Here is a 22,500-nt window from a genome sequence, read left to right as displayed (position 1 = left end):
GAAGGTCACTACATAATGATAAAGGGAGCAATCCAACACGAAGATATAACTATTATAAATATCTATGCACCTAATATAGGAGCACTTAAATATATAAATCAGACTTTGATGGATATAAAAGGTGAGATCAACAGCAAAACTATGATAGTAGGGGATTTTAATATCTTACTAACATCACTAGATAGATCCCCAAGAAAGAAAATTAACAAGGAAACAGCAGACTTAAACGACACACTACATCAACTGGATTTAATAGATATCTTCAGAACCTTTCATCCTAAAGCAGCAGAATATACATTCTTTTCAAGTGCTCATGGTACATTCCCTAGGATAGACCACATGTTAGGGCACAAAGACGGTCTCAAGAAATTTAAGATGATTGAAATCATATCCAGCACTTTCTAGATCACAATGGCATGAAAATAGAAATCAACCACAACAGAAGAGCTAAAAAATTCTCAAACACATGGAACCTAAATAGCAGGTTGTTAAATAACAAATGGATTAAGAATGAGATCGAAGAAGAAATTTAAAAATTCCTAAAAATGAATGATAATGAGCATACAATAAGTCAAAATTTATGGGACACAGAAAAAGCAGTACTGAGAGGGAAGTTCATAGCACTACAGGCACACATTATGAAACTAGAAAAAGCTCAAATAAACAACTTAACCCTGCATCTAAAAAAACTAGAAAAAGAACAGCAAGTAAAGCCCAAGTGTAGTAGAAAGAAGGAAATAATAAAGATCAGAGCAGAAATAAATGACATAGACGCTAAAGAAACAATACAGAGGATCAATGAAACTAGGCGCTGGTTCTTTGAAAAGGTAAACAAGATCGATTGATGAACCTTTAACCAGACTCACCAAGAAAAAACAGAACTTAAATAAATAAAATTAGAAATGAGAGTGGAGAAATAACAACTGACACAACAGAAATACAAAATATTGTAAGAAAATACGATGAAGAACTATATGCCAAAAAACTAGACAACCTAGATGAAATGGACAAATTCCTTGAAACATTCAATCTTCAAAAAATCAATCTGGAAGGCTCTGGCTGGTTTCCTCAGTGGTAGAGCATCGGCCTGGCGTGCAGGGGTCCCAGGTTTGATTCCCGGCCAGGGCACACAGGCGAAGCACCCATCTGCTTCTCCACCCCTTCCCCTCTCCTTCCTCTCTGTCTCTCTCTTCCCCTCCCGCAGTGAGGCTCCACTGGAGCAAAGATGGCCCGGGCGCTGGGGATAGCTCCTTGGTGTCTGCCCCAGGTGCTGGAGTAACTCTGGTCGCAACAGAGCGATGCCCCAGAGGGGCAGAGCATCACCCCCTGGTGGGCAGAGCATCGCCCCTGGTAGGTGTCCCGGGTGGATCCCGGTCGGGCGCATACGGTAGTCTGTCTGAATGTCTCTCCCCATTTCCAACTTCAGAAAAATACAAAAAAAAAAAATCAATCTGGAAGAATCAGAAAACCTAAACAGACCGATTACAACAAATGAGATAAAAACAGTTATCAAAAAAACTCCCAACAAAGAAAAGTCCTGGGCCTGATGGCTTTACATGTAAATTTTACCAAATATTTAAAGAAGAACTAACTCCTATTTTTCTCAAGCTATTTCAAAAAATTCAAAATGAAGGAAAACTTCCAAGCTCCTATTATGAGGTGAGCATAATTCTGATTCCAAAACCAGGCAAAGACAATACAAAAAAAGAAAACTATAGGCCAATATTCCTGATGAATATTGATGCTAAAATCCTCAACAAAATATTAGCAAACCAGATCCAACAATATATGGAAAAAATCATACACCATGATCAAGTGGCATTTATTCTGGGGAGGCAAGGCTGGTACAATATTCGCAAATCATTCAATGTGATTCATCACATAAACAAAAGGAAGGAGAAAAACCACATGATAATTTCAATAGATGCAGAAAAAGCATTTAATAAAATCCAGCACCCATTCATGATCAAAACTTTCAACAAAGTAGAAATACAGGGAACATACCTAAACATGAAAAAAGCCATCTATGAGAAACCCAGAGCCAACATCATACTCAATGGGCAAAAGTTAAAAGCAATCCCCTTAAGATCAGGAATAAGGCAGGGGTGCCCCTTTCACCACTCTTATTCAACATAGTTTGGAAGTCCTAGCCACAGCAATCAGACAAGAAGAAGAAATACAAGGCATTCAAGTTGGAAAAGAAGAAGTAAAGCTATCATTATTTGCAGATGATATGATATTGTATATAGAAAACCCTAAAGTTTCAGTCAAAAAACTACTGGACCTGATAAATGAATTCAGCAAAGTGGCAGGATATAAAATTAATACTCAGAAATCAGAGGCATTTTTATACACCAACAATGAACAGTCAGAAAGAGAAATTAAGGAAACAATCTTCTTCACTATTACAATCAAAAAAATAAAGTACCCAGGAGTACATTTAACCAAGGAGACTAAAGACTTGTACTCGGAAAATTATAAAACATTGATAAAAGAAATCCAAGAAGATACAAACATGTGGAAGAATATACCGTTCTTATGGTTAGGAAGAATAAACATCATTAAAATGTCTATATTACCCAAAGCAATTTATAAATTCAATGCAATACCAATTAAAATACCAATGACATACTTTAAAGATATAGATCAAATATTTCAAAAATTTATATGGAACCAAAAGAGAACACAAATAGCCTCAGCAATCTTTAAAAAGAAGAATAAAGGGGGAGGCATCACACTTCCTGATATCAAGCTATACTACAAGTCCATTGTACTCAAAACAGCATGGTACTGGCATAAGAACAGGCACATAGATCAATGGAACAGAACGGAGAACCCAGAAATAAACCCACAGCTCTATGGACAACTGATATTTGACAAAGGAGGTAAGGGCACAGAATGGATTAAAGACAGCCTCTTTAATAAATGGTGTTGGGAAAATTGGACATCTACCTGCAAAAAAAAATGAAACTAGGCTGCCAACTTACACCATTCACAAAAATAAACTCAAAATGGATAAAAGACTTAAACGTAAGCCGTGAAAAAACCAAAATCATCTTAGAAGAAAACATAGCTCTGACATCTCTCACAGCTATATATTTGCTGATTTATCTCCACAGGCAAGTGAAATAAAAGACAGGATAAACAAATGGGACTAGATCAAACTAAAAAGCTTTTGCACAGCCAAAAACAATAAGAACAGAATAAAAAGACAAACTACACAATGGGAGAACATATTTGACAGTACATCTCATAAGGGGTTAATAACCAAAATTTATAAACAACTTGTAAATCTCAACACCAGAAAGAGAACAGTCCAGTTATTCAGTAGGAAATTTAAGCTGTGGCTACCTCATGCTTTGGAAGGTTTTCTAGCCCTTATACAGATATCCAAACTTAAAGTAGGTTTTGTAAAAATCCTGTGAAAGTAGATTCAGAACTGACTTTTAGACTAGTCAGGGTCTCTCAGGTATGGAATGCTTAGTCTTCTCATGCACAAATCCATCCTGCTCAGATCTTCTGGCTGGTTCTTAGTGCCAATGGTGTACTGTTGTGCTCATCTATTCACACCTTCCAGCTGATTCTCCTTAGGAATACTTAACAAAGAATTTGACAGAGTGAGTAAAAGGAAGGTAGAAAAGGTGCCTGACTGTCTTAAAGGGAGGACCTACCTGGTGCCTCCAAGTAGTCTGCTACAGACCTTTCTTCTTCAAACAGCTCCTTGGGGGCAGCCTGCCATCCTCACTCCTTGCCCCTTGATCAGGGCTGGCCAGGGCTCAGGCATCAAACCTTTTTGTGCTCAATGTGACCTCTCAGGGAGGCTCTAAGAATATAGATTTCTCCTTAGAAATTTCTTCCATATCCTTAAATTTCTCACACCTATGGGGCCAGCAGGGTGTTCCACCTTAGTCATCTGATCTACTTGCTGACTTTCTAGAACACTATTTCTTTTCATCTGGCTGCCAAAATATGGTCTCTGCTACAACGTTCACCAGGCTACCTTTCTGTTCGAGGCCAACCATGGCTTCCTTTAAACGCTAGTATAGTGCAGATCCAAGATGGCAGCAGAGTAGGTGGATGTTATATTCACCTCCTCCCAGGACCAAACTAGAGTTATAACTAAATTTGGAAATGATCATCCTGAATAACCAACTCAAGGCTAAAAGGAGAAGAGTCTTATAGCCAAGGATTTACAGAAACCACATCGAGACTAGTAAGAAGGGCAGAAACACAAAAAAGGCCACCTGCTCCAATGAGCAGTGGTTGAGGTTCTGGAGGGGTATCTCAGCTGTGGAAGATTGTGGAGCCTAAATCTCATGCTGGACTCACTGGCCCAGAGAACCAGAGCCAGGAAGAAGAAAAGCCCACATAGGATTTAGCTGTGAAAAGCAGCGAAGTTTCTGTCTGCCAGAAAGAGACAGACGTCCTTAGGCAACTTCTTCAAGGGCCAACACACAAAATTTCATTTGCAGCCACTTACCCTAGGCTCTGGTGGTGGGAGGGTTGAGTGGACTAGAGTCACATGAGGAGATTCAGGGACTTGCAGCTCTGGGGAGGGACACAGGGGAGACAGCCACCAGGACACCTGTGTTGAGTCACTCTCCAATACTGCTATCACCATCTTTCTTGGGTGGAGCAGTACCCTCTGAGAGGCATCAGCCTGGAGGAAAACAATTGTCCTATCCTCTAGACTCCTGCTCAACCCGCCCTGAGGAAATTAGGCCCTGCTGAGGAGTGAGCAACCTTGGCCAGGGAGTAGAGATCTGGACAAACTCAGGTGGTGACAGTGACTCACTTATCTGGCTTTGAAGTTGGGGCTATTCATCCAACGTTCCTAGGAATCCAACCAGTGCTTCTCCCTCATGGGAGATTCAATAAAACTACTCTTGGCTGTCAGCAGACTCATTCTCTGAGCTCCAGAGGACCTATTCCCTACTGAGGTCAGGCAAAATCTCTAACAGACTCAAGTAGGTCAGCAGTGGCCACAGCAACATCAACACCACCAACTCTGTAGATACACCACCCCTGGGGGCACTGCAGGCTCCAGCTTTGCCCAGAGTTCAACTCCAAGTGCCCTGGGGCTGAGCTCACGCTTTCTGCTCACCACATCTGCATACTCTCTCTTTTACGGATACACAGGCATATACGCACTCTCACACACACATTTATGACCTTGGGGGCAAGCACCCTCTTGGCAGCAGGTGTCCACTGGCATAGTAGTAGCCACATTTGGCGCCCCTGCAATTGGTCATTTCTGAGGAGGGCATTGTAGAAATGAGAAAGTTTGGGGAACTCAGGGTTTCTAGGCAAAAATCCTACATTCCTTTAAGCAGGCATGGCAGAAGCTGGAATGACATCATTTTTCTGGAATAAATGGGGAGTATTTTAGTCCAGTTGCCCTTGCCAAAATCTCCTAGCCATTCCAGACAGAGCCAGTGGGCAGTGGGAAGTCCTGGCTGAAGGACGCCTACCTGTGTGGAAGACAGTCTAGGCACATGCCTCATCTTCCTGCTATCCTACATGAGAACACGGTGCTATATTATTAGTTATGGCCATTTCTATTGTTTTTGACAGAAGTTACTGTGTTTGTCAAAAGGCTAAGAAGAAAGACATACCTTTCCAACATGGCAAACGTAAGTTTCTGCCCACCAGACAGGAGGAAACACAACAGCTTTCTGAAGTGAAAGCTACAAGCCACAAGTGTGCTTTCAGAACAGAGAGACTGTTTCCATCTATTAAGAGGGCAGACAGGAGGACCTGGTTGGCTACTGGCCTGGCAGGTCTGGTCGGCCCCAGAGGCAGCACAGTGAGAAACCTACCCTCTCCTGCCCTCCTCCATTCAGGAGAGAAAGCAGGGTGAGCAGGTCACCATTCTAAAGTTTCAGAGGGAGACCCCACCAAGGGGTCCACCAAAGCAGCCAATCTCAGAAGTAAATGGGCACCATAGCAGAGCCTGGGACAGACAGACAAAGCCCTTCCCCCTGCTCATCGCCTCATGGACTCAGTGTGTCCAGGCTGCCAGATTCCTCAGCTCTGACCTTACCTCTCCAGGGTTGGTTTATCTCACTTCAGTGTCAGAGGAAGGAAGAGAAGGGCTGAGAAAAAGGTTACAAGATGCTGGTCTGTGGGACACTCAGGAATCTGTTCTGAAGTCCTGTGGGCACCAGATCAGGACAAAGTTAGGAACTGTCACCCTGTTCCTAATCAGTCCCAGTACAGGGAGAGCTCAGCCAGGTCTCCTGTTTAACTGTCTCCACTCCTGACTGGGTCCACTGGTGAAGGCCCCACAGCAACGCCTGCATCCCAGCCAGACTCAAGTGGCCAGCTTGGGTCCTAGAACTGGCCCTGCTCTGCACCTTTCTTCCTATTTCCTGTCACTTGGGAAAGTTTACTTACCTCTGCAAGGGCCCTCACTTTTCTCTGCAAAATGAAGATGGCTCTAGGGGTTGTGAGGACAACCTACAGACTCTGAAAATGTCAGGGACTGGATTGTCCTCATTGGACAGCTGAGAAAATTGGCTCCCAAGAGGAGAGGACAGAGACCGCTTCTGAAGCCCTGCATCCCTCCCCACCAGCATCAGTCAGCACTGCTGTTCCTGGAGTGGAAAGTCCCCCCAGACCCCCATCGCCCACTGCTTCCCTTTCTAGAGAAATTCAAGCTCCTTATGTGGAGTGTAGAGGAGGCACTGCGAGGTTCGGGGAGCACAAAACATCTATCTGCCTCTGAGCGGAAGCATTCTAAAGGCTGCTCTTCCAAAACACAGTTCCAGAATGTGTGAAGTTCAAACATTTTAATTGTTGTTGGAAATTCGATGGACCCTGATAACATTATTCTGAGCAACATTATTCGATTCTATTTGAATTGGTAATACCCAAATCCAGTTTTCTTTCTTCCCAACAACAACAAAAATAAATCTTTTTAATTTAAATAGAAGGATGACGCAAAAGTAAAATGATAAGATTTAATTAAGTTTTATGCTTCCCCATAACAGACCATGAAGATGGTTTTTGAAGATAGCAGGAGAGTCAACATTCTGAAGTCAGATCTGCAAGCCATCGGGGAAGTGTCTAAGAAAGCCCTGCTGAGGAACAGATGACCTGCAGCACAGATGACCTGGAGAAAAGAGATGAAATGTAACCATTCCTTCTTCTGTTTGCTTTAGTGGGGGGTGTGGCATTTACTTGGGGGCTGGCATAGCCCACACTAATTAAGGAATTTCTTAGTAGAGGTAGAACACTATTTGCTTTTTGAAACTATAATTTATGAGCTCCTGCTGGGGGCGAGGAATGCCCCAGAGGAGCTCGTCCACGCCTCCGCAAGGGTCCATCCAGCACTCAGTGCAAACACATGTTTGTTGAGTGAAAAATGAACGGACGAGTGTGGCTACTGCTTGATGATAATTGTTTCTGGAAATCAACCTGGAGTCTCTTTGGGGGAAAAATCTACATCAATCTTGTGCATGCACTAATCCCAGTGTCTCCTTTCTCCTGTCCGAATTGGATTGCGGTAGCTTTCTGCTGCCCTGGTTCTGCTGGCACTGCTGTTAGCATCAGCAAGTATTATTTTTACACCGTGAACCATGGTGCTCTACTGTATTTTACTACTTTATAAACAGCTGATGAGAAGCAAGTGGGTATTCTTACTCTTTACTATCTGATAACTGTAATTCTTTTTCGACAATGACCCCCAAAAAATCTCTCTTCCACAAAGAGCTCCCCAGGCTGGCTGAGGCATTGTTGCATCCCTGGGGAGAGGCGGAAGCAGTGAGGGAGGGCGAGAGCTGTTTCAGGCACATGGATGCAGGACATGTACACCCTCTCCCCCAGACTCCGGGCTTGCTGAGAGAGGACGTGGGGTTTCTGACCCCATTTCTGCCCTTTCAGATGTGCCTGCCAGGATGCCCCGGGAAGGTCTAGCGGCTTCTTCCTTGGAAGCCTAACCTTGACCTAGAGCATCTAGCTCTGCAAAAGCAGGCTCCCTAGTACCTGTGAGCTCCTTTAGCTGTCCTATGTCTAATTCATCTTAGTCTACCCAACAGAGGGCTGGCACTTGGTAGCACTTCAGTACTTTATGTGTTGACGGGCACAGAGATTTTCAGCAAGGCACACAAACACCACAAACTATCCCATCCTCTTTCTTTAACCTTCAAATAGAGATGATTTCCGGAGGATTGTACCAGTTATTGAAATATAGAAATAGGTCCATTCTTGCTGGTAAGCAGCCTCTGCCCACTTTTTCCCTCCCATCCCACCTTCCTGTCCCTTGATTTTCTCTCCTTTTTTTTTACTATCCAAAATCCCAGCTCCTCTTTTGATGTTGCCTTCTGAGCAAACCAGCAACCAGAAGGTGAACACCTAAGCCAGCAAGCTTCAAATTTATGGATAGCAATGCTGATTAGTAGGAGCCCAAAGGGCCTCCTCCTGCACTCTGACTGCCTCAGGAATTCCAGGTAGCTCTATCCAAACCCTGTTCTTGCTCCCAGCCCAAGCCCAGGGAACCCCAGGAAGGCATGAGACCTCTCTCTCAGTTGCCTGTCAGGATGCTCACAGGCCTGCCCAGAGCTCCTGTGTGTCTGTTGGCATTTTTTGGGTGTCCTTCCAAGAAGACACAGAGCCAGCAAAGAGCCTGGTATGCTGGTAGCCACTGCTGACACATGGTAGGCAAATGTTTGAGGTGTACCTGGGAGATCCATCACATGAACCCTGACCAAGACTCGGCCAGAGTCATGGCAACCTGCTGGGTTTTATAAACTCTGCTTGGTCCCCAGCAGCACCCAAAAAGATGGGAATGCCAAAAGTTGGTTCATTTTCTTCAGTGCTATCCCTGCAGGTAGAGGACTCAAGTTTCCATATCAGACATGGTCAGGCTCTGTCCTTCATATCTGTGCTGAATCTGTAACCCCAGGCAAGGCACAAAACATCCCTCAGTGGCTTTGATGTTCACCATCAGTTATAGGACATTAGTAAACTACACCCATAATGAAAATGACAAGGATAGGCAAGATCATGTCTATATCATGCAATGAGCTCATTGGAAGCCAGATATGTAATTAAGTGCAACATGTAGTTATTATTTCAAAATATTTCTTCCCAATTCAACAAGTCGCAGACATAGTTCCTAGGATGCAACACCGCATAACTCTGAACTAGATGACCACAGAAGTGACAAATTTGGACTTAGAATGCATCCTTTGTGTTCAAAATGAGTGTGAAACCACAGGGTGTGCTTTTGAACTATTGTTTAGATGTTGTCCCCTGGGTTACCTAGTAAACAAATGCCTAGGTAAAATTCTTTTGCATGGCTAGCAATCTTTTTATTCATTCTGTTTCTTTATAGGTATAAGCAGTTTCATTTCTTTGCCGGGGACATCACAGACCTTGTTTGCATTCCTGAATTGTCTGTCTTCAAATCTCCAAACATTTATCTTCCAGGTACAGAACCATATTTTTTTTAAGGGAAGAAGTAGGTTTTGATCATTCTAGCTGCACAATAGCACCAAGTACCCATGATCTGGTAGAGTGAAAAGAGTTTTCTCTGGACAGAAATGTGTCTGGGCTGGTATGGGTGTTGAGGACAGAGAAGTAGAGTCTTATTCCTGTAGCAAGAGAGGAATCAAAGGTTGGCACCTCAGGCAGGTGTGTGTTTGCAGGTGAGTACGTATGTGGTGAGCATGTGTGTGCTCAGGTGTGTATGTGTTCAATGGGCCTGCAAGGGTGAGTGATTGCATGTGTGCCACTGAATGTGGGTAAGTGGGTGTGTGCACCAAGTGACAGTATATAAGAGGAGGAAGGGGTTTTCTCTGTTTGGGGAGAATAATACTAGTCTGGGTATCTTGCAGAAACATCCTATTAAAGCGGCAGGCTTGATTTTATAAAATAAAAAAGATAAATTGATGTTGAATGTGAGGAGGATTTTGTATTTCTGGTCAACATGCCAATTGAGAGTTACCATATTTCCTCATGTATAAGATGCACCTTAATTTTAGGACCTGAAATTTGCACAAAAAAAAATGTATTACATAAAGTTATTGAATTCAAGTTTTATTCATCATAAAATTCATACAACTCCTCATCATGGTCAAAACTCCCATCCATTAGCTTGTCCTCATCTGTGTTTGATGATGAATCACTGCCTTCATATATTGCCTCGTCCTCAATTTCATCTATGGCATTTGAAATGCCACACTTCTTAAATGACTTGACAATGATCTCAATCTTGATATTATCCCAGGATCTTTTCACATAGGTACAAACTTCTCCTATAGTTGGTTTCTTCACTCTTCCTGCTGGTGTCAAACTGTCTTCAGAAGACTTCATCTATTGGTTTCATTTGTCTCTCATGGCAGCTTTGAAGGGTTTGTTAATGCTGACATTAAGTGGTTGGAGTGAGATGTCAAGCCTCCAGGTATGACAGCAAGTTTTGTTTTTTGCTCTGCAGCAATCTTCTCTGTGTTTTTGTTATGTGTGCCCTGAACTGATCAAGCACCAATAAGGCAGGTTTGCATAAGAGCCCACCTGGTCTTCTTCTCCAAACGTTCTCAAAACAGATCTTCATCCCATCCTGATCCATCCAATCCTTGTCATGAACGTAAACAATCACTCCTCGAGCAATGTATTCTTTTGGCATTGTTTTGCATTTGAAAATCAGCATAGGAGGCAGCTTGGTTCCGTTGGCACAACAAGCTAGAACAGCTGTATCATGGCTCTTTTTATGTCCACTTGTCTTCACAGTTACAGTTTTCACCCCCTTCTTATCAACAGTTCTGTTACTTGGGACATCAAACTTCAGGGGGACTTTGTCAATATTTGCAATCTGTCCCAACTCACACTGATGTGTCTTCTGACAATGAATGACAAAATGATAAAATTCAAGGACCTTCTGCTCACAACTTTCAGGCATGTTTTGAGCAAGTCTGGTGCATGTACGCATGCTTAGTCCATTCCGTTTCATGAACTTGAAGCATCATTTGTGTCCTCTTTTGAAATCAGTAACTTCTTTTTCATCAGCAATTCTTCTTGCCTCATGCTGAACCATCTTTGTGGACACAGGAATTCCAATTGCCCTTTGTTCTTCAATCCGTATCTTCAGTTCCCTCTCTAAATCAGGCCATTTTGCTGACTTGCCTCTCCTGGCCTTCTTCTGCCATGGTGTTTTCAGTAAAATTTCTTCTTCCTGTAGCCAGTCTCGGATTGATTTCTCAGTTTTTCAATCAAACTTACATTCAGCAGCATGATTTCTATTCACTTTTATAAACTGGATCACTTGTAATTTGAATTCAGCACTGTATGAAAATCTTTTCTGAGCCATTCATGGGCAGAAATTGGTAAAACGTAACCTGCCATAATATACCAGTAACAAGTGCGAAACAATGAGCGCAAAGACAACAAGTGTGAAAAAGCAGGAAATACAAGTAAAAAAAAAAATCTACAACCACTGTATAAGATGCATACAGTTTTTAGACCCCAATTTTTTTTTAATTGTACATCTTATACATGGGGAAATACGGTACTTCAGTGGGGTTCTTTGAGTTAATCCTCACCACCATTCCCACCAGCAATCACACTTTCAGAGCTAAAAATGCCATCAAAGAAAGCCACAGAACAGTGAACTTAATCCTGTGGTGCAAAGGTAGGGACCTAGAGCTATACATTAAAACTTAGACTAAAACAAGGTCGCTAGGCACCTCCCACCCTTGAGGCATTGTCTTCTGCAGGCTGAGGCAGTTATGAAAGGCCTTGAGGAAGGAAGTAGGATTTAAATTGGGACAAGAAGGGTTGATAGGTCGAGAACAGTGTGAAAAACAACAGTCATAAGAGACTGATATGGATACAGTGAGCATATGAAACACTGAAGGACCTGTTTAGGGAAGAAGAACAGGACAGCTCTGGAGCAGAGCAAACACTTGAAGGTGTGGCACTGGAAACTGGACTTTGGGGGCTTTTTCCTTTAAGCCTCGGTCACATTTCTCTCTCTCCCCTTCTCTTCTCACCTGGTCTTGCCCGTATCCCTGTCCTCCTAGTTGAGGAGAAAGGACAGAAATAATAACTAGATTCATTCACAAAGACTGCAGGGAGCATTGTAGTGGCAAACCTTACTGAGATAAACCAGAAAACTCTACAGGAAAGAGCTTGAAGGCTGGTTCCAACTCTTGGCAGGTGTCTGTTTTCATCATTTGTTTCTTGAAAATCATTGTTGCAGATTATGAATGGCATTTGTTCTCCTTGTTGATCTTTGTCAAAACTTCTTTGTAATAATGGTCACGTGTCTAGAGTTGCATTTCTACTGAGACATTTATTCATTGAATAGGTTGTCACTGATCAAAGCTTTCAATCCCCTTGCTCATCTTCTAACTTTCACCAAGCAGAGCTCCCTTGAGACCCTTAAGAGCAACCTGATCTTTTTTTTCTTTATAAATAGATTTTTATTTTAATGGGGTGACATCAATAAATCAGGGTACATATATTCAAAGAAAACATCTCCAGGTTATCTTGTCATTCAATTCTGTTGCATACCCATCACCCAAAGAGAGATTGTCCTCCGTCACCTTCTATCTAGTTTGCATTGTACCCCTCCCCCTCCCCCTCTCCCTCCTCCCCTCCCCCTGCCCCCCGTAACCACCACACTCTTGTCCATGTCTCTTAGTCTCGTTTTTATGTCCCACCACTGTATGGAATCCTGCAATTCTTTTTTTTTTCTGATTTACTTATTTCACTTCGTATAATGTTACCAGGATCCCACCATTTTGTTGTAAGTGATCCGATGTCCTCATTTCTTATGGCTGAATAGTATACCATGGTGTATATGTGCCACATCTTCTTTATCTAGTATTCTATTTTTTTTACAGTGAATAAAGCCTTTAAGCAAACTCTTGGCCAATATAGCAAGAATCCATAAAAGAGTAGTGTCTTTAACATGTTCACCAACTCCAAGTTGGCCCCAACACCATGCCAAATCCATGAAAAATGCAACCCCACCCCAGTTCAGTCTGTTAGGAGCTGTCACAAGGAGCAGGAGTCCAGGAAAAGTCCGCATGGCACTGGAATTGTTGTCACCATTCTATACTTTGCAGCTCATGTCCAAGTCCCAATGACTGATGCTTCTAGCTAGTAATGATTCAGATAGACTGGAAAAGCCATCTGCAGCATGTGTGGATATGGAACTTCTGTCCTCCTCTGTCTGGAGAGATGAGACCAGGTTGCTTTTCCCTGGAGCTCTGTGACTGTGGCTTGGTAAAGGGAACCTTGGGATACACTAAGCTGGGTGGCAAAGGTAGATTCATAATAGAAGTTGGCAAAAGGGGGAAAGAGAGCTCTAAATTAGAGTAGGTCCCAGCCTGAAATATGAGTGGGGCATTGAGGTAGGAGGAATAAAGGAAACACTATATATTAAACAAAGCAGCAGAAAATAAGACTATCAACACCCACAACAGAGATCTTCGAGGGAAGAATAAAAAACCTGACTATTCAGGCAAGACATAGTTAAGTGGCCCTTGTGCAAATGAGATCAGTTTACCTGCTTCTTGGAAGAAATAGCCTAGGCTCATCCACAGTGTCATAGATGGGGCTGACAGCCCTGGGCACCTTTAGCCTTCAGTGGCAAACCCCAGCATTCTGGGCAAGGTTAGGTCATAGGTGGCTGGAGCAGGGCTGGAAGAGATTGAACCCTCCCTTAGAGGAGCGAGTGGGAAGCCTACCTTCCAGTGTCCCTGTTTCCTCATAGCAGAGGCATGTAAGTCTGGCAATGTAAGTTTAGCTCAATGACCATCCTTTCCACTATTGAAGCAGGACCCAGATGGCATCCTATGAGACCCCTTTGGGGCATTGGAGCGCCTTTAAGGGCATATCCTAGAAGCTGGTAGTTCCCCTGATCTCTATTGGGCTTTTTCTGCCTCTAGGTATCTTAAAAGCCATGCTCAGAAGATCTCGCTGAGGGGTTTGAGGATCCCCATTCGCCTATATAAATCTTTTCCATATATCTGGAGCTTCCAGTTTAGGAAATCCAATAATAGAACAATGCATACAGACAATGAGCTATAACACGTTTAGCAGCCTCTCCTGTTCTGACAGAGGTTACTATAAATCCAGAATATGTATCCACTGTAACGTGGACATAGGACTGTTTGCCAAATGAAGGTATACGAGTAACATCCATTTGCCAAAGTTGTCCTGGTATGGGTCCTTGAGGGTTAACTCCAAATGAAGGGGCAGATTGTAGTATAGGACCCCTTGGACAGGATTTCCCAATCTGCCGTGCTGCTTCCGGAGAAAGTTGAAACTGTTTACACAGGGCTGCAGCATTCTGGTGATGAATAGTATGAGACTGAATTGCTCTATCTGTTGTGGTTGCTCCAAATAATTTTCTTTTGGGTAGCTTGATCAACAAGGGCATTCCTAGGCCCTGGCCGGTTTGCTCAGTGGTAGAGCATCAGCCTGGTGTGCAGGAGTCCCAGGTTCAATTCCCAGCCAGAGCACACAGAAGAAGCACCCATCTGCCTCTCCACCCCTCCCCCTCTCCTTCCTCTCTGTCTCTCTCTTCCCCTCCCGTAGCCAAGGCTCCACCGGAGCAAAGCCACCCCGGGCGCTAAGGATGGCCCCGTGGCCTCTGACTCAGGTGCTAGAATGGCTCTGGCTGCAGCAGAGCAACACCCCAGATGGGCAGAGCATTCTCCCCTGGTAGGCATGCCGGGTGGATCAGAACAGGTATATAGATCAATGGAACAGAACTGAGAACCCAGAAATAAACCCACACTTTTATCAACAACTGATATTTGACAAAGGAGATAAGAGCATACATTGGAGTAAAGACAGCCTCTTCAACAAATGGTGTTGGGAAAATTGAACAGCTACCTGCAAAAAAATGAAACTAGACCACCAACTTACACCACTCACAAAAATGAACTCAAAATGGATAAAGGACTTAAATGTAAGCCATGAAACCATGAGCATCTTAGAAGAAAACATAGGCAATAAGCTCTCTGGCATCTCTCGCAGCAATATATTTGCTGGTTTGTCTCCACAGGCAAGTGAAATAAAAGAGTAACCTGATCTTAAAGCAGCAACAGGCCCATGCTCCTTTTAAACTATGTAACACCACGTGTTTCCCAAATCTCCATCATCCCATATATGGCCTTCACAAATGAGTCATGTTAGGAAATGGTGTTTTGTAACTGCATGCCTTTGAAGGGGTTGTTTATGTAAAACATTTTGGCTGATAAAATAAACAAACAAACAGACAATTGTCAATAAAATATTCAGAGGGTTCAAATGTAAACCTAAGGCTTTACATTTTATAAATGTGAATCTCTGATTAGACTTCAGAGATGACTGATGGCTTCAGCTGTTGGCATCTGGCAGCATGCAAGCAGGGGAAATGTTCAATTGTGTCACCTGTTCTGTTCTGCTGGTTCTCATGCAGTGGGCCCAAGAAAATTTTCAAATGTAGGATCCTGGAGTGCCACACTGAAGTTAGAGAGGAATACTCAGTGTTTGTGGTTCATGTCTAAACATTTGTGCAGAAAGCACCAACCTCCCAAAGCTATCTCTCCCTATACTTTCAGAAGTGTCTTTGGGTTTGATGAACACCATGGTTCCTTCCAGGAGCTCATTTCAGGTGATCAGAAATGCCAGCCCAGGTGGTCAGATGTCATGTAAGAAGGATGCTTCTACTGACAGGAGTTCACATGTACCCAAAACCCAGGACAGTCCTTTGGTACATTGAGAGAGATTTCAGTGGGGAAAAGGGGAAGAGAAGGGAAGATAAGAAAAGGCATGTCCTCATGTGTAGCCTGTCTCTCCATCTCTTCTTCAGAGACTGGGGCTGAGCCAGTGGATGGTCCCACATGCATATGATGAGACTCAGGGAGGCTTCAGGACCATTCATCTTAACACATGCATATGAAATTCATATGATTTTATTGGTTGTCATTTATTTTATTTAAAGTGTAGTCCAAGGCTATTCTCAATCTACACAGAGACTTTCTTTGTCCACATGTAGAAGCATCTCACTGGTGCCCAGTTAAGTGCCAGTCGAGCTATCAGATAGCCTCAGCTCCACTAGGCATACAGGTGGAACCTTACAGTCCTCAGAAGATTTACATAGCTTTGTGCTTTCCAAGATCAGCACCGTTACTTTTTATTATTATGGGATTCTGGGCTACTTTTTCACATTAACAGACTTGGCAAAGATAAATTGTCCACCAATACTCTCAACAACAACTGCCAAGTGGACTTTGATGAGGCTGTCCCTAAAGTGTTTCCTTGTCACACTTCACAAGTGTATTCAGTTTAATAAAGAAAAAAGAAAAGGAGGCAATTTCTTTACCTCTTTCTTTCTCTCCATCAACCTTGCATGGTTCTGCCCTAGAACCATCTCTAGAGAAGATAAATCAAGACCAGAAAAGGGCCAGTGGGCCAGTGGACCACTGCCTGACTTCTCATTGTATCATTTCTTCTTCCTCTTTTTCTTATTCTCATCTCATTTGGCTCCTTGAAAATGGCTGTGCCTGACAAATGTATGCATTTGAAAACATGGTCTTCATTTTGTCATAACACCCAATTTTTTTTCTCACAAAATGTAATAGCCAAGCAGAAGCAAAGAGAAGTTCATCAAATTGGCTGCCAGCTTCCAGCTAAGATGGCATTTCCTTCTCACCACCATGAGCAAAGCCATTACTGCCACAGAGACAGTTTTGGTAAGTCAGAGAATGCAGGACATTTGTATTCTACCTTTAAAATAAGATTTTTTCATATTTCTATGTAGAACCTAGTCATATTCTTTTAACTTTTTATGTAAAATACTACCTAGACACACAAAAAAAATTATACAAATCTATAGCAGCTGTTTTTTAATGGCAGTATAAGAGTCTACCAAACAGTTGGACCACACTTTACTTTCTTATTCATCATTGTTGGATGTGTTGGAAGCATCCCCTTGTTTTTGAATTGTGTGCTTTGGACCATCTTCAGGAAAGCACCAAGGGAGATGAATACGATGGAGAAAAAATAGGCCCTTGGGGGCACCCATATTTAGCTTTCAGGAATAACAATTGTAAAGCCGGCAATGCTTGCAGACAGTGGAAAGGGTGAAGTAGTATACATTTTTTAAACTTATTGTCGGGAAAGGTCACATTTTTCACCTCTGTGGTTCAGATGCAGGATAGCAGTTATTAGAAGGGGATTTCATCACAGAATCCTACAGCCCCATGGAAAAGATCATTAATTTCAACAGATATTTACTGTGTCATACAAAGTCCCACTTTTCTGGGCATGGGCATAGAGCAGTGGAAAGAGAGACGAAGTCTTTGCCCTAATAGCTTACACACTAATTAAGGTAAGAAGCCTCACTTCAGAGCATTGCCTGATGCCTTCCCAGCAGGCAGGCAGAACAAGGAAGAGAAGACACGCCCTACTCTAGGTCAGTTTTGCAAACACTGTAGAGTTCTTTCAAGGGTTGCTGCTGTAAGCTGCCACATAGGTGACAACCATTTGTAGGGAAGACATCCCCTTTAATAAAGTATAAATGGCTCTACTTTATGCTAACTCTTTTGCAAACTAAAGTGGTAGAGCAGATTTCTATGCAATCATGGGAAGAAATCCAGTCCTGTAGTTGTAGCTCTTCCCCAGCTACTGTCTCTGGACCTCCATATGAAGTCTTCATCACATAGGCAGTGGTTTCCAAGGTTAAACAGGCCAGGAGTTGTTAGTCCAGCTTATTTCAGACCAGGTTATACCATGTCACGAACACAGTATCTTTTAATCACAAGTCCATCAAGGAATAGTAGAAAAGAGCTATTATTTTGAAATGGACAAAAAACAATTACTTGCAATGGGTGAAAGGCTTTGAAATGGGCAAAAGTGTTCGGCATCCATTCTGGGTTGTTTCCACCTTTCACTGTCTTTTATTTCACAACTCTCCACCTTATATCAAACTGATCATAATGCAAATGGTAGTCCTTCCCACAAATGCAAGCTGGAGGAGTCAAGTGGATGCAATTAATGACCACCCCGGAGGACAGATCCTTTTTGCATCTCTTTGTGAATTAATGCCAGCATTCTTTACTTCTATATGTGTTCAGTGTTTTGAATTCTCCTTTGAACCAGTTGTGACAACGTACTAGTTCCCTCACTTATTCATGAATTACATATAATCTATGATACATGTTCATTTTTTAAAATTTTTAAATTTTATTTAGAAACTTAACTTTAACAGAGTAACGTTGATCAATAAGAGTACATGGGTTTCAGGTGAACATTTGTATAGCATTTGAACTGTTGATTATATTATGTACCCATCATCCAAAGGCAAATCATTTTCTGTCACCTTATATTTGTCCCTCTTTACACCCTTCCCCCCATCCTCTCCCTCACCGCCCTCCCCTACATCTCCTTCCCATTGGTAACCACTTCACTTTTATCTATCTGTGAAATCATCCAGTTCTTAGCTTTTTCCAATTTACTTATTTCACTCAGTATAATGTTCTCAAGGTCCATCCATGTTGTTGTAAATGTCACTATGTTATCGATTCTTATGGCTGAGTATAGTATCCCATTGTATAGATGTACCCCATCTCCTTTATCCAATCTCTATCAAACGACACTTTTGTTGCTTCCATGTCTTGGCCACTATGAATAATGCTGCAATGAACATGGGGGTGCATATCTCTTTATGTACCAATGTTTTCAAGTTTTGGAGGTAGGTACCCAGTGGAGAAATTGCTGGGTTATATGGTAGTTCTGTTCTTAATTTTTTACACATGTTCATTTTATATCTGTGTAAGATTTGTGGTAGTACCTTAATCAAAAGTTATCTTTTAACAATCACCATTTCTCTGTAGGATTTGCTTTTCCCTCATCTCCCACCAGATGGGTTTTAAGTTCCCTTTTGTGACTCTGGCTATTTAGTTTTCTGTGCTCTCTGTCCAAAAGTCACCTTGCTGGGATTCTTTGGATATAGAATGCCACATGGGTGATGGACCCTGCCCAAGATCCCTCGAGATCAGCTATATGAGTGAGTCTGTAGTATACAGGAGTTAAAAGGCTCCAGAAAAGTTGTTAGTTTCACAGTGATCTGTTTGTTTATCTAATTATTCACTTTGGGTTATTTAAATATAGGCTGCTAGCATGTGTTTCATACTGCTTTTGGAATATGTGATTCATGTACTACAATCATACACAGAAAAGGAAGAGGAGGAGGACAACGTGGGAAATCTCAAAGAGATGTTAGCAGACAACCATTCTCCTGGCCATCTTCCAGAGTCTTCATCATCTCAGGAGTATGAAAGACCGAGTATGGACTGACCTTGGGGGATGCTGAAAATGTGACCCTGAATCAGTGTCCCGTGGGTATGAGCAGTGTGGTTCTCAGAGTCCTGGGCTTCCTGGTGGACTGTGCAACAGGCAATAAGGTATAGACATTGGGGCCCCAACTCCTGGTCAATTTTTTCAAGGGAAAGAACAACTACCAGGTGGTTAGGAAACTCATAAAGATCCCATTGTCCAAACAGCAAGACAGGATTCTAGAGTGATCTTTGCTTTAGGTGTTTTTTCCAGTAGTGATTATAATAGTTAATCTGTGGATTGCCAGTCAGCTTAGTTTGGGGTGCATTAATATGAGCCTGGTATAATTGGAGGTAAATAATATATGGATGGCCTTACTCTTGGATTCCCAGAGCTTCCCTGGTGTGGGCAGGTGAACTGAGAAATAGATCACCACTAGTCACTACACTGAAAAGTGATGTGTGCCGAAGAAAAAAAACATTGGACTGTTTGAATAGAAAGGATTTTGAAAAGATAAGAATTGGGGTACATATTGAAAGATATATAATTAAAGATTGCAAATTGATCGACACCTACTCTACACCTTTTATATACATGATCTTGGAGCCATACAAGACTACTGTGTATCTATTCTGATCATTTTCATGTGGTGGATGTGAAAACGGAAGCTCAGAGAAGCTAACTGACTTGCACCAAGTCACAAGGTAAGTATATTGTGAAACAGAGATTGGAGCCCTGGCTAGTCTGAACTCAATTCCACTCTTCTTCCACAACACTAGGACAGGATCCATATCCCAAGAAAAACAGAACACAGGTTGATGGAGCCTTCTGCCAGGAAGAGGAGCCAGACTGATGCAGGAAGCAACTGATATATCTTTATTGATTTGGGGCAGTAGCTGGCTTAAAAAATCTTGACACAATGTCTTGGTACTAATTTCTAAAACTTCTGCAAGTTTAGCCAGTTTACATAGTATCTCTTCTGCACCCATGAGCTCCTCTTGTGAGCAGATGAAAGGTGCTTAGTAGCAGATCATTAAAGGCAGGACTTTGTCCTTTGCCCAAATTAATAATAGTCATGGCAATGGATGAGTCACAGCCTGAAATTGTTCATGCCTGACAACCCTCAAAATAACCAGAACCTTGCAAGACAAACCCTCTTTCCAAGTCCTCCAGAGTGCAGAGAACCTATACAGCTGTTATTGAGCACTAACCTAAAAAGACACTGTGTTGGGCAAAAACAATATGATCAGGAGCAAAGGAAATGCACTTCCCAGATTTACTAATTCTCTGTCTGGATTTGGTTTTACCTTGCAATAGTTAATTCATATATCCAACTGCCTTCCGTGACCTCGGTACGGTAGATTCAGACACGTATCTGTAAGTAAGAAACCCATCTCTTCTCTCTCTCTGTGTGTGTGTGTGTGTGTGTGTGTGTGTGTGTGTGTGTGTAAAGCAGACATGACTGATAAGGCCTGAAATAGGGGAATATTGACCCCCAAATCAAGGACTCAGTGGCAGGGGTGGGGTGGAAAGAACTAGGCCTACCTAAAAGAGGAATAGCTGGGGCAGTAAAGTCACCATTCATCAGAGCTCTGGGTAGAGAGAAGGCCCAGTTATATCTAAAGAAGGGACCAGTTGACTGGCCCCAGGAAAATGCCCCTTTTTACTCCTTGACTTTCTGGAAGATGTACACCATCCTGGTAACAGGGCCCTGCAAGGGCTTGCCAGTAAAAAGTTCAGCTGAGTGCACTCTGAAACATTCTGTGCAGCCCTAACAAGACAAGCATTTGTGCTGGATGTTCAGCTCCAACAGTGCAGATCTCTCTGCTCACTACCTCAGAGCTAAGATGTAGACAATTTGACATGTCCCTTAATCACCAAAGTAACTGGGAGTAAACTTTTTACCCCTTCAGCCATAGTTGGAAGTGGGTGGGGAACAGACGCTGACGGGCTCCCTGTGCTGGGCATTTAAATGTGTTATTTCATCAACCTGACAAGATGGTGTCATCCCTGCTCCCATGTCACAGATAGCAGAACTGAGCTCCTAAGGGGTTGAGTAATGTCCCAAGGCTATCTCACTAGTAATAGGCAGGGCAGGGATTCAAACCTCTATAAATCTACTTCTGAGACTATCCTTTTCTAGCACCTTTTCTCTCCTCAAAGGTACTTTCATGTGTTTTAATGCCAAAATCAGTGAGTTGGGAGTGAATGAAAAATATCTTCAAGTCTGATGATTTGGAGAAATAAGTGGGGAGTTCCCATGTTTAAATTCTACATCTTTTTATGGCCCTGGCTGGTTAGCTCAGTGGTAGAGTGTTGACCCAGTGTGTGGATGTCCTGGGTTTAATTCTTGGTCAAGGAACACAGGAGAAGCACCCAAATCCCCTTTACTTCTCTCTCTCTCTCCCCCCTCTATTTCTTCCCCTCCTGCAGCCATGGCTCAATTGGAGCGAGTTGTCCCTAGGCTCTGAGAATTACTACATGGCCTCCGCCTCAGGTTCTAAGAAGAGCTCACTTGCTGAACAATGGAGTAACAACCCAGATGGGCAGAGCATTGCCTCCAAGTAGGCTTGCTGGGTGGATCCCAGTTGGGGCACATGTGAGAGCTTGTCTTTCTGCCTCCCCTCCTCTCAATAAATTAAAATACTACTACTACTAATAATAATAACTCTGCATCTTCCTCTTATTTACTGGGAACTTTGGGAATACTGTTTAATTTTATCTGGTCTTCATTCTCCTTATCTACAAAATAGTAATAATATTATCTATGAGGTTTAAATAAGTTAATCACTATTCTTAGAACATAAAATTTGTAGAGCTTTATAAGTATTCATAAACATTAGTCATTGTTATTATTTCTCCAACAAAACCTCCTAATCTGAACAACTTTCTTTCTTTTTTTTTTTTCTGAAGGTGGAAATGGGGAGAGACAGTCAGACAGACTTCCGCATGCGCCCGACCGGGATCCACCCGGCACACCCACCAGGGGGCGACGCTCTGCCTCTCCGGGGCATCGCTCTGTTGCGACCAGAGCCACTCCAGCACCTGGGGCAGAGGCCAAGGAGCCATCCCCAGCGCCCGGGCCATCTTTGCTCCAATGGAGCCTCGCTGCGGGAGGGGAAGAGAGAGACAGAGAGGAAGGAGAGGGGGAGGGGTGGAGAAGCAGATGGGTGCTTCTCCTGTGTGCCCTGGCTGGGAATCGAACCCAGGACTTCTGCACGCCAA

General features: G+C 42.7%; 1 protein-coding gene across 1 annotated transcript in view; it reads left to right on the top strand.

Moving 5' to 3' along the window:
- The window catches only part of RFX8 (regulatory factor X8), a 107,999-nt gene extending 86,949 nt beyond the window's left edge, over positions 1–21,050 (top strand). Inside the window, 10 exon segments of the mRNA XM_066266496.1 lie at positions 3,305–3,405; positions 5,578–5,633; positions 6,993–7,134; positions 9,338–9,432; positions 16,581–16,668; positions 16,671–16,691; positions 18,684–18,691; positions 19,111–19,309; positions 19,312–19,403; positions 20,961–21,050. Of these exon segments, the coding sequence (XP_066122593.1) occupies positions 3,305–3,405; positions 5,578–5,633; positions 6,993–7,134; positions 9,338–9,432; positions 16,581–16,668; positions 16,671–16,691; positions 18,684–18,691; positions 19,111–19,309; positions 19,312–19,403; positions 20,961–21,050 (892 nt within the window).
- Positions 21,051–22,500: the final 1,450 nt, after the last annotated feature.

The sequence above is a fragment of the Saccopteryx bilineata genome, chromosome 3 (genome assembly GCF_036850765.1).
Source record: "Saccopteryx bilineata isolate mSacBil1 chromosome 3, mSacBil1_pri_phased_curated, whole genome shotgun sequence".
Lineage (NCBI taxonomy): Eukaryota > Metazoa > Chordata > Mammalia > Chiroptera > Emballonuridae > Saccopteryx > Saccopteryx bilineata.
Note: the sequence above shows the minus strand (reverse complement) of the source record. Positions and strands in the feature narration are given on the sequence as shown.